The sequence below is a fragment of the Cervus elaphus genome, chromosome 28, assembly GCF_910594005.1.
Source record: "Cervus elaphus chromosome 28, mCerEla1.1, whole genome shotgun sequence".
Lineage (NCBI taxonomy): Eukaryota > Metazoa > Chordata > Mammalia > Artiodactyla > Cervidae > Cervus > Cervus elaphus.
In genome coordinates, this window is record NC_057842.1 from 36,685,143 (window position 1) to 36,698,221 (window position 13,079).

A 13,079-nucleotide genomic window follows, 5' to 3' on the forward strand; every position below is an offset into this window, starting at 1 on the left:
GTCAGGAAGATACCCTGGAAAGGGGGATGGCAACCCACTCCAGTATTCTCGCCTGGAAAATTCCATGGACAGAGGGGCCTGGCGGGCTACAGTTCAGGAGGTCACAAAGAGTCAGATACGACTGAGCATGTGTGCATCTGCATGATGAATATACATAGGCAAACCTTGGAGGTGTATTGGGTTCAGTTCCAGACCACCACAATCAAGTGAGTATCTTAAGTCTTAAGAATTTTTTTTTTTTTGCTTCTCAGTAGATACAAAATTATGTTTGTACTGTAGTCTGTAGGTATGCAATAGCATTATATCAAAAAATAAATATACTTTAATTTAAAAATACTCTGATTTAAACAAATGCTAACCATCATCTGTGCCTTCAATGAGTTATAATTTTTTTTTTTTTGGCCAGTGAACTATTTTGCCTTAATAGCTGATGACTGATCAGGGTGGTGGTTGCTGAAGGCTGGATGGCTGTGGCAATTTCTTTAAAGGAGACAACAATAAAGTTTGCCACATAGATTGACTCTTCCTTTCATGAACAATTTCTCTGTAGAATGCAATGCTATTTGATAGGATTTTACTCACAGCGGAACTTCTTTCATAATCGGAGTCAATCCTCCCACAGTCTGCCTCTGCTTTATCAATTAAGTTTATGTCATAGTCTAAGTCCTTTGTCGTCATGTCAGTAGTCTTCATAGCATCTTCACCAGGGGCAGATTTGTCTCAAGAATTTCTTTGTTCATCCATGGGAAGCAACTTCTCATCCATTAAAGTTTTATATTTATAACAAATACAATGAAAAAGTATGAAATATTATAAGAGTTACCAAAATGTGACACAGAGACACAAAGTGAGCAAATACTTATTGGAAAAATGATGCCTATAGACTTGACGTGGGGTTGCCACAAACCTGCAGTTTGTAAACACCAGCATAGCCGTATTATTCATTTCGGTAAAGCCTTTAAAAAAATCTTCATTTAAATCAAATCATCGAGTTTCACTAAAACCTATGAGATTGTCACTGGACTACTATGTAAATACAGTAGATGCTAAGAAGAAGCCACTATGATGCCATCCTTTTCTAGCTGGGGTGATGACACAGTTACCTGCATGAAACAACCTAGTTTAAGGTAGAAGATAAATAAGTACGACCTGGATGGCAAAGGTAACAAGAGCTATAGAATGGTAAGTGATGAAGGAAGGTATAGGAGATGGGAGAATGCAATTTGCCAATTAACATATGTCTGACCATGGTTAACTTCTCAGTGATACCTGGGTTCTTATTTTAAAATTTAGTCACTTAAAACACCTAGCACAATCTAAGGATGTAGGCGTGAATGGAGTTTTAACAAATGGGCAGGTTATTATTAATGGAATATGATTCCATTGATAGGAATAAAGCTAGCTAGAGACAGGGATGTTTCAAGTAGTGGAGATATAAATTAAAAAAAAATTTTGATATTTACCATGCACACCAATGGTCAGAGCTGCAGCATTTATTAATAGAAGAGGAAAGAGGTGAGAGATAATTAGTTTGGGAAAAGTGAATCCTGTTTGCACGTTTTTTTCCCTCCCAATGGGTAACTAATTAGTTGGCAGCAGTCAGTCTGGCAGTCTGTCCTTGGGTATCTTGTTTATGTAATCTCTGGAAAACCTTTGTGAGCCAAACTCTGAAGCTGAAGGACAGGCTGTTTCTCTGTAATGTCTGCCTGTATCTAGTACCTCCCTTATTAGCTGTGCCAGGCCTGCACTACTTCCCTCACAGAAATGTCAATATAACTGCTGATTTTCTTGAAATCCTTTCCCCTCAAATCTTTACTTATCACTGGAATCTCTTCTGCACCCTTATTTGAAAGTGATCATAATCTGAGGTTGTAGTGGAATTTCTATCACAAGTTATAATCACTTTTCGAATATGAATTTAAGATGTTAAACAAAAATACGCAAAATTCAAGTTTTCTTTTTTTGTTGAACTTCAACCAACAAAACAGATAGTAGTGATATCATTATCAAATGAGTTGTATCAGTTCATTCTGACCCCCAGAAATTTTTTTTCTTAAATATTTTAACATTAACTTTTAAAATGTTACTTAAAATATTTTAATTAAGGCAATAACTCTGGTTCCTGCAAACAGTTGATCATGGCTTGCATCCTTCAGTGAATTATCACAGAAGAAAATTTTGGCAAATTTATTGGCTTCATGCCCACAGGCATTGTGAAGCAGAAACTCTTTTCACATTAAGATCACAACTCTATGATAAACAATATATAATATGTAAACTCCAGTAACGCTGAAGAAGCTGAAGTTGAACGGCTCTATGAAGACCTACAGGACCTTCTAGAACTAACACCCAAAACATATGTCCTTTTCATTATAGGGGACTGGAATGCAAAAGTAGGAAGTCAAGAGATACTTGGAGTAACAGGCAAATTTGGCCTTGGAGTACAAAATGAAGCAGGGCATAGACTAACAGTTTTGCCAAGAGAATGCACTGGTCATAGCAAATACCCTCTTCCAACAACACAAGGAAAGACTTTACACATGGACATCACCAGATGGTCAATACCAAAATAAAATTGATTATATTCTTTGCAGCCAGAGATGGAAAAGCTCTATACAGTCAGCAAACACAAAACCGGGAGCTGACTGTGGCTCAGACCATGAACTCCTTATTGCCAAATTCAGAATTATATTGAAGAAAGTAGAGAAGACCACTAGACTATTCAGGTATGACCAAATCAAATCCCTTACAATTATACAGTGGAAGAGACAAATAGATTTAAGGGATTAGATCTGATAGAGTGCCTGAAGAACTATGGGTGGAGGTTTGTGACATTGTACAGGAGACAGGGATCAACACCATCCCCAAGAAAAAGAAATGCAAAAAGGCAAAATGGTTGTCTGATGAGGCCTTACAAATAGCTGTGAAAAGAGAAGTGAAAGGCAAAGGAGAAAAGGAAAGATACACCCATCTGAATGCAGAGTTCCAAAGAATAGCAAAGAGAGATAAACCCTTCTTCAGTGATCAATGCAAAGAAATAGAGGAAAACAATAGAATAGGAAAGACTAGAGATCTCTTCAAGGAAATTAGAGATATCAAGGGAACATTTCATGCAAAGATGGGCACAATAAAGGACAGAAATGGTAGGGACCTAACAGAAGCAGAAGATATTAAGAAGAGGTGGCAAGAATACACAGAAGAATTGTACAAAAAAGATCTTCATGACCCAGATAGCCACGATGGTGTGATCACTCACCTAGAGCCAGACATCCTGGAATGTGAAGTCAAGTGGGCCTTAGGAAGCATCACTATGAACAAAGCCAGTGGAGGTGATGGAATTCCAGTTGAGCTCTTTCAAATCCTGAAGATGATGCTGTGAAACTGCTTCACTCAATATGCCAGCAAATTTGGAAAACTCAGCAGTGGCCACAGGACTGGAAAAGGTCAGTTTTCATTCCAATCGCAAAGAAAGGCAATGCCAAAGAATGCTCAAACTACCGCACAATTGCACTCATCTCACACACTAGTAAAGTAATGCTCAAAATTCTCCAAGCCAAAAGCTTCAGCAATACTTGAACCGTGAACTTCCAGATGTTCAAGCTGGATTTAGAAAAGGCAGAGGAACCAGAGATCAAATTGCCAACATCCGTTGGATCATCAAAAAAGCAAGAGTTCCAGAAAAACATCTATTTCTGCTTTATTGACTATGCCAAAGCCTTTGACTGTGTGGATTTCACAACAAACTGTGGAAAATTGTTCAAGAGATGGGACTACCAGACCATCTTATCTGCCTCCTGAGAAATCTGTATGCAGGTCAGGAAGCAACAGTTAGAACTGGACATGGAACAACAGACTGGTTCCAAATAGGAAAAGGAGTATGTCAAGGTTGTATATTGTCACCCTGCTTATTTAACTTCTATGCTGAGTACCTCATGAGAAATGCTGGGCTGGATGAAGCATAAGCTTGAATCAAGATTTCTGGGAGAAATATCAATAACCTCACATAAGCAGATGACACCACCCTTATGGCAGAAAGCAAAGAAGAACTAAAGAGCCTCTTGATGAAAGTGAAAGAGGAGAGTGAAAAAGTTGGCTTAAAGCTCAACATTCAGAAAACTAAGATCATGGCATCCAGTCCCATCACTTCATGGCAAATAGATGGGGAAACAATGGAAACAGTGTCAGACTTTATTTTTTTGGGCTCCAAAATCACTGCAGATGGTGACTGCAGCCATGAAATTAAAAGACGCTTGCTCCTTGGAAGAAAAGTTGTGACCAAGTTAGACAACATATTAAAAAGCAGAGACATTACTTTGTTGAAAAATGTCCTTCTAGTCAAAGCTATGGTTCTTCCAGTAGTCATTATGGATGTGAGTGTTGGACCATAAAGAAAGCTGAGTGCAGGAATAATTGATGCTTTTGCACCGTGGTGTTGGAGAAGACTCTTGAGAGTCCCTTGGACTGCAAGGAGATCGAATCAGCCAATCCTGAATGAAATCAGCCCTAATATTCATTGGAAGGACTGATGCTGAAGCTGAAACGCCAATACATTGGCCACCTGATCAAAGAACGGACTCATCGGAAAAGACCCTGATGCTGGGCAAGGTTGAGGGCAGGAGGAGAAGGGGACAACAGAGGATGAGATGGTTGGATGGCATTACAAGCTCAATGGACATGAGTCTGAGTAAGCTCCAGGAGTTGGTGATGGACAGGGAAGCCTGGCGGACTACAGTCCATGGGGTCCCAAAGAGTTGGACAGGACTGAGTCACTGAACTGAATTGATTGAACTGAATAGGTTAACTTTTAGAAATTAAAACCCCCTTTGATTACTTTTCTCCCAGTAATGCTCAAAGGCTGAATTTGCTCTCTTACACGTGTGTGGGTCACTTCTAAGTAAGGAGGAATATATTTTGTTACTTATATCAGTTAGAGGTAAGAGAAAATATTGTCCAATTGCTTCAGAGGTTTTTGCCAAATTACATAAACTTTGAAATCTGTAAGGCAAACTGGAATAATCTTTTTATTATGTCTTTTTAGCATGAGAGGAATTTTCCTTTTTAGCTGCTCAGAATTTTTAAAAATCATCTCAACTATTATAAAAGAGCAGTTTAGGAACCATAGAAGTTTATTCAGTCTTAGAAATCCACATGAACACAGTTCTCAGTTGCTTGAGTTTGTCTACGTCCATTTCTCTAAGCCAGCTCTTTTCCAGACTAATAAAATTCATAACATTTTTTAACAAAGTCAAATACACTTGACTGACAAGCAGAATCAGAAGGCTCAACGAACTCTCGCGCGATTTTAAGACGCTACGGCCAGACGTCACAGGTTGCCGTAGCAGCCATCCCCCGGAGTGGAAAAGAGGGGTGGTGCGAGGGGCGGATCGCTGCTGCTGCTGCTGCTGCGGAGGACCGCGGACGGTCTCCTCCTGCAGGTCCGACTTCTGCCAAAATGAGCGGCCTGGACGAGGGCGACAGCCTCCCTATCGCTAAAACCTGCGGCCCAGCTACTGCCGACCATGCCCCGGGACATCCGGACCTCGAGCAGTGTCAGGGCGAGGAAACCGAGGCGACCTCGGTGATGGCGGACACAGGTGAGGGCGGCTTGGAGGCTGCCGCAGAGGAGGGAGGCGCAGCCCAGGACCCCGCGGGCTGTGGCCTTGCGTTCCGCATTCGAGTTGCTGGGAGTCGCGGCCGCGTAGCCACCAAAGCGGGCCAGAAAGAGGCTCCGGCTTCCACGGAGGGCCTGGAAGCAGCCTCTGCCTCCACTTCGGTGGGAGCCGACAATAGCCAGGAAAATGGCTGTCAGCGTAGAGAGCTGCGCAGCCCTGCAATCGAGAAGGCTCTAGAAGCCTGTGGCGCAGGGAGCTTGGGGGCTCAGATGTTGCCTAGAGCGAAGGCCAAGGAAATGACGACGAAGAAGTGCGCTGTTTCTGCGGCAGGGGAAAAGGAGGGAGTAACAGAGGCGGTGGTGGAGGGAAAGAAGGTGATGCAGAAGGAAAAAAAGGTGGTAGGAGGCGCGAAAGAGGAGACTCGGGCCAGAGCCCCGAAGATCAATAACTGCATGGATTCACTGGAGGCCATCGATCAGGAACTGTCAAATGTAAATGCCCAGGCTGACAGAGCTTTCCTTCAGCTGGAGCGCAAGTTTGGCCGTATGCGGAGGCTCCATATGCAGCGCAGAAGTTTCATTATCCAGAATATCCCAGGTTTCTGGGTCACTGCCTTTCGCAACCACCCGCAGCTGTCACCTATGATCAGTGGCCAAGATGAAGACATGATGAGGTACATGATCAATTTGGAAGTGGAGGAGCTTAAACACCCCAGAGCAGGCTGTAAGTTCAAGTTCATCTTTCAGAGCAACCCCTACTTCCGAAACGAGGGGCTTGTCAAGGAGTATGAGCGCAGATCCTCTGGCCGGGTGGTGTCTCTTTCCACTCCAATTCGCTGGCACAGGGGCCAAGACCCGCAGTCCCACATCCATAGGAACCGGGAAGGCAACACTATCCCCAGTTTCTTCAATTGGTTCTCAGACCACAGCCTCTTAGAATTCGACAGGATTGCCGAGATTATCAAAGCAGAACTGTGGCCCAATCCCCTCCAGTACTACCTGATGGGTGATGGGCCCCGCAGAGGATTTCGAGACCCAGCAAGGCAGCCAATGGAGAGCTCCAGGACCTTCAGGTTCCAGTCCGGCTAACTCCTGCCCCGTGTGAGAAGCTCCTGCACAAGTTTCCCTGCCACCCACCTCCTCTCAGACCCGTGCTTAGCCAACAGCATGCTGTCTTCCCTGTACTTTGTCTTCACACTGGATTATTTTGTCCTCTGATGCTTCTAAATTCTCAAAACTCAGTGGCAAGATAGTTGCTTATATGCCAATGCTCTCCTTCGTCTGGGCCTTCCTGCTCTTCTGCATCCTGTTCCACTGTTCCAAGTGCATGGCCTTCCACTGCTTCTGTGCCAAGCACATAATACTGTAGATACCCACTGCCTTCTTTTGCATGCTCTGGGCCCTGTCTGACTATAGCCGCCTCCCAGTTTTTAAAGTGGTTGTCTACCACGAAAAAGCTTGATATACCTTTGCAGCTACTTAGCTGGGCTTCATACTTTGTGCTGACTGTCGTCCTGATACCCATGTACTCTGTGGCCAAATCTTTGAGTTTCACTGCTGCAAGATGAAGCTGATAGAGATGATGCCAGCCATCACCTAAACTGAACATTCCAGGCTATGAGTAACTGGTTTTCAACTGCCTTCCTGGGTCCATGCCATCTACCTGCTGGTTATTTCGCAGAATACGCAGCTGATGGGTGGGTGATTAATAGGCATGAATGAGGTAACATATGAGAAGTGTTCTGTGTTCTATGTTGATCTTATGCCTTTGGTCACTCTGCGTTGTGACCGCGTGGTGGTGAGTATGAGGCCCTGTGATATGGCCCACCCACACCTGCTCTCAGCCTTCTGGATGAGATTTGCACAGGCACCATTCACTGCCTCTTTAGGAACTATCTGGAGACTTAAGCTCCTGGGTAGCACACAGGAACCATCCCCTGCCCGACCCCCACCCCCCCACCCCCTGCTTGCCAAATGGTTACCTGGAAACTGCTTGGCTGTTAGGCAGGTTGGGCAGTCATAATATCACAGTGCCTAAAGCAAAGCTGGTGGGAGGGCCTTTGCAGCAGTTAGCCTTTTTGAGCTCTAGCCAACAAACCACCATTAATCTAGGTGTCCCCCTTCTGCACCCATGCTAAACATGACAAAGTTGCCAGGATGGGGGCACCAAGGAAGAGGTATTTCTGGCCTGTGGGGCCTGTTATGTATATTTCTCTCTCTCACTTTCCTGCTTTCCTCCTTTTCTCTTCCTCCTTCTCATAAACAGTTACAGCTGAGAAGACAAAACTGGCAGAGCAGGCTTTTGGTTTACTTTGCTTTCCCTTTGATTGTGTCCAGGAGAAAAGATACTGTGCATTGGGCTCCAGCTTTCTTACTGCCCTCTTCTGCCCTGGTGTGTCCACCCCACTTCCTTTAGTAAAGTCTAAACATTTCGAAGAGAACCCTGTAGGGTGAATTGCCTGCTTATGGACATTGTTCTTTGGGGCCCACTTTGACAGCCCCGTACTCTTCCTTATCCATTTACCAAAACCTGTGTGTTTTCTTGAGCCTTAGCTTGAGAAGCTGAGGGGAGATCACAGAAGGGCTTCACGACAGACCCAGAGCAGGCTGTGATCCGAGGTAACAAAAACTGTTTCACTCCACCTTTCTAAGCTTGGACGTTTTTTGAGGGGCCTTGGACCACTTAGAAATAACCAAGGCAGCATTTTGAGGGTCACTCTTGTCCTCTGTACTGGTTTTTCCCCTGAATCCCCATGGGCCTGCATCCTATCACCCCGCCCTTCTTGGCTGTCAGTCCACAGCTTCTGCATTTCCTTCCCTGCTTCTGACCTGGTCCATGAGGGAACAGGCTGCAGTCTCCTTGTGGCAGCTGCCGAGACTCCCTCACTGGGGTAACGGGGTGTGTGAAGTCTGCCCCATAGGATGTCTGTATAGAGCCGTGGGGAGGGTGTCCTAGGCTGTAGAAACTGAAAGCCCAGGATTAAATTTGATTAAATGAGCTTGCCATGGATTGGGCTTGGGAAGGCAAACAGGGTAGATGAACCCTGCAGAGTCAGTGGAAAAAGAGAGGCACCTGTGGTTTTCCCAGGAGAGGTGGGAGAATGAAAGCGTTTGATGCTTTAAGATGGTGCTTGTAGATGTTAGGTTTTCTCTCCAATTTTTCCTGACTCCTTGAATTCACCAGTAGATTTTTGTACTCAAATACCACTCTAAATGTTTTGTATTCTAGCATATGTGAACAATTAATGGTATGTGCTCCTTATTTCACTGTGTTTGAGTAAAGTCCTGTTAATTCTTTTCTCCATATTTGCTTGCTAGCAAAATTGACATTTACAGCCTGCTGTTTGCTTGTAATTGAGAATGTGTGCAAAAATATCAAGCTTGTTTCCTGTGCAGTATGAAAACTTCTGTGACTACTCACAAATATATCAGCTTGTTCTGGTCTCCCTTCTTATATAGCTCTATTCTTAGAAATATAACTTGAATGGGATCTTTGAAATAGTGCAAATTGTTGCTGTCTTGTGAAAAGTATTCTCAAACAGAAAAACATAACTTTGTCGTCTTGATATTTCTTGGTCTAGTAATAACTGTTGTACTTGACATCTTATGTCCCTAACTTGTAGAATTGTTCTGTTAAACTAAACAAAGATACTACTTGAGTCTTCTCCTGTGTGTTCAGAAGAAAAAATAAATGTTACTCTGCTCTGTTTCTTGTTTTCACCAGAATAAAAGCTCTGTCTGTTTTGTCTAGGCTAATAAATGGTTGGAAAATCACTAAAGTTATCAAGTTGTTACAGTATCGTGTTGAACCTTAAAAAACGGCAATAGTGCACCTTCCAAGAATTTTTGCTTGGAAAATGGTAGATAAGCCCAAATGCTTACTCATAAATGTATTTCCTATACAGTTAGTATAGTTTTTGGTGGTAATTGAGCTACTGTGTATTGATTTTTGTCACTTACCTAAAATAGTATTTTCAGTGGAAAACTGTTCTCTATACACACTTTTTTTTTTTTTTTTTACTTACGTTTATGTTAACTATGTCCCATCTTTGGCTCATTCTTTACTTGATGAGCTTAAGATAGACTTTTGGAAGAATTGATCATTGGATATTCTCTAAGTACTACTTAAATTCTTTTCCTACAATAGTGTGGTGCTATTGAAAGAAAAAAAATGGCCAATATAATGTCTAGAAGCAAATGATACCAGACATCACAGTGTCAGTTACCAGTAATGTTTTGCTTTTCAGCATCTATTACATGAAGGTTTGGGAGATAAATACATCTGCATTCTCTGAAGCAGAGAGAGCAATGAATACTATAAGGTCTGCATAAATGAATCACTGAATATTTTTAGCCGTCTAAACAAAATTTTGACATAAATGGCCCCAGATTACTGATTTGAATTAGAGATTGTTGATTAAACCTACAGGTAAACCAGACTGGCTGACTCTTGATGCATTTCTTATTTGCAAGCTCTATTTGCTGAAGTGTAATTTTTCTAGACCTGGAGAACTTTTAAGTATTAGCAAAGTTTTCCTTTATAAGATTTATACTCATCTTAACTTCCCCATACTATGTTCATTTTACCTTTTCAATTCAGTGATTAATTTCTGCATTGTCAACCATCTGTTTCAAGCATTATCTTCTTATCCTATTCTGAATATAATCAGAAAATGTCATTTTTGTTGGTTTATTATCAGCTTCAGTCTAATCAAGAGTATTCATTTTTCTAGTAGGTTGGTGCTACTCATTTGTCACAGATTAACATGGTTTCTGTTCTTTTTTGTCCAATAAAATTAGACTCAGCATTTTCTTGGATTCACTTACTACACAATTGGTTAGCTCAAATAACCCTGCTCCATTTCTTTGCATTGCCTTTTTGTTTTTATTCCTCTGTTCTGGAACCAAAAGTCTTAGATCTCCAAACCAGTTAAGAGTTTCTCTCATCCTTTTCTCCAAGGAAGTATGACCATTGTGGTCTGCTCTGGCCACATTACCCTTTGAGTACTTCATAATTTTCTTGGTCCCTATATTAACAGAATATTATTTGGCATCCTTTTCTATTTTTCTGGATATTTAGCTTAGGCCAGATACCCACAAGGTTTTCTCTGACCTTCCTTATTCAGGCCGGCTCCTCTTCCACGTCACTCTGGCTGCTGCTTTTGCTTCTGCTTTACACAATTGACTCATGTTTCCTTACATCAGTAGTTTTCAGCAATCCCCCCAAAATGACCAGTATTCCTAATTACTGAGTTCCTGGTCTCGTAAGAGTTAAAATTTAAGCCTTCAGTATCTGATTCTGCATCAGATACACATTTCTTGGTTTGACAGTCCAGAGATCAAATAGCAGGTACTTAACATGTGTGTCCTTAGGTTACTGTCATAATTCTGAAAGTTTTACTATTCCCTTTTAAGTAGTTGAGAAAACAGCTCAGAAAATTGAACTAAATTGCCTAAGATGCAAATCACAAACTTAAATTGTTTGATTTCAAGCCTAGGGTACCTTCCACTATATCACAGACATCTGTATTAAATTCAGCATACAAACAACAACCCTATTATGTGAGTATTAAATTGAAGGTTATTCTTAACCCATTCATGATGGCCTTTGAAGAGATTTTATCACTTATTTTAATTAAGATTCCATAGATTAAAACACTTCTGAACTTACATATGTAATCATCATGTTTCGTGCATAAATGAAATTAACAGTTCACTTCATCAAAGGGAATAAGGGCAACAAAAGGACATTATAATAAATTTTTAAAATTGTGTACTGTATTTAATTTCTGCTGTATAGCAACGTGATTCAGTTATATATACACACTTTTTTTATATCCTTTCCATTATGGTTTATCACAGGATATTGAATATAGTTCCTTGTGCTGAATAGTAGGACTTTGTTGCTAATTCATTCTATGTATAATAATTTGCAACCCCAACTCCCACTGTATCCCTCTAACACATCTCCATCTCTTGGCAATTGCAATTCTGTTTTCTATGTTTGTGGGTTTTGTAGATAAGTTCATTTCTCTCATATTTTAGATTCCACATATAAGTGATATGATAGTTGTCTTTCTGATTTACTTCATTTAGTATGATAATCTTTGGTTGCATCCGTGTTGTTGCAAATGACATTGTTTTTTGACTGAGTAGTATTCCATTGTGTGTATATATACACACCCTATCTTTATTCTTTGATCTGTTGATGGGTGCTTAGGTTCTTTTCACGTCTTGTGAACATAGGGGTGTGTGCATCTTTTTGAATTAGTTTTGTCTAGATATATACCTAGGAGTGGGATTGCTGTATCATATGGCAGTTCTGTTTTTAGTTTTTTTGAGGAACCTCCATACTGTTTTCTATAGTGGCTGCACCAACTTACATTCCTGCGAATAGTGTCAGAGGGTTCCCTTTTCTCTACACTCTCCAGCATGTTTGTAGACTTTAATGATGGCCATTCCTACCAATGTGAGGTGATAATTCATTGTAGGTTTTATTTGCATTTCTCTAATAATTACCAATGTTGAGCATTTTTCCATGTGCCTATTGGTCACCTGTATTTCTTTGGGAAAATGTCTATTTAGTTCTGCCTATTTTTCAGTTGGGTTGGGTTTTTGTTGTTGGAACTGTTTGTTTATTTTGGAGATTAAGTCCTTGTCAGTCTGATCATTTGTAAATACTTTTTCCCCATTCTGTAGAATTGTGTTTTTGTTTTGCTTATGATTTCCTTTGCTGTGCAAGAGCTTGTATGTTTGATTAGGTCCCATTTGTTTTTTATTTCCATTGCCTTAGAATAACCCAGGAAAACACTGGTATGGTTTATGTCAGAATGTTTTGCCTGTATTCTTTTAGTTTTATTGTGTCATATGTTTGTCATTTTGAGTTTGTGTCTGGTGTGAAGAGGGTGTGTTCTAACATCATTGATTACATGTGGCTATCTAACTTTCCCATCAACCCTTGCTGAAGAGACTGTGTTTTTGCCTGTTGTGTATTCCTGCCTCCTTTGTCAAAGATTTATTGACCTTAGATGTGTAGATTTCTGGGCTATCTATATTCTGCTTCACTGCTCCATATGTGTGCCACAATGCTACAAAGCTACTGTAATCAAAACAACAGTATAAATAGTGTGATAGCATGCTGTTTTGATTACAGAAGCTTTGTAGTATTGTCTGACATCTGGGAGGCTTATGCCTCCTGCTTTGTTCTTTTTATTCAGGATTGCTTTGGCAACTCTGGGTCTTTTATGGTTTCATATAAACTTTAGGATTATTCTAGTTCTCTGGAAAGTGTCATGGGTAACTTGACAGGGATCACATTAAGATCTGTATATTGCTTTGGGTAGCATGACCCTTTTAGCAATATTCTTTCAACCCAAGAGCATTGGATGTATTTCCATTTCTGTGAATTGTCAATTTTCTTAATGTTTTATAACTCTCAGCTTATGTCTTTCACCTTGTCAGATTTATT

The 13,079-nt window shown here is 41.0% G+C and overlaps 1 protein-coding gene across 1 annotated transcript; it reads left to right on the forward strand.

The window, feature by feature from the left end:
* The first annotated feature begins 5,352 nt into the window (after positions 1 to 5,352).
* TSPYL4 (TSPY like 4) lies at positions 5,353 to 9,394 on the forward strand. Its single transcript, XM_043890206.1, has one exon. It carries the CDS (start codon positions 5,453 to 5,455, stop codon positions 6,698 to 6,700), a length of 1,248 nt encoding a protein of 415 aa, XP_043746141.1. The 5' UTR covers positions 5,353 to 5,452; the 3' UTR covers positions 6,701 to 9,394.
* Positions 9,395 to 13,079: the final 3,685 nt, after the last annotated feature.

Bases quoted from the DNA above. Each gene is read 5' to 3' on its own strand.
- TSPYL4 (XM_043890206.1), top strand. From the start codon at position 5,453: ATGAGCGGCCTGGACGAGGGCGACAGCCTCCCTATCGCTAAAACCTGC.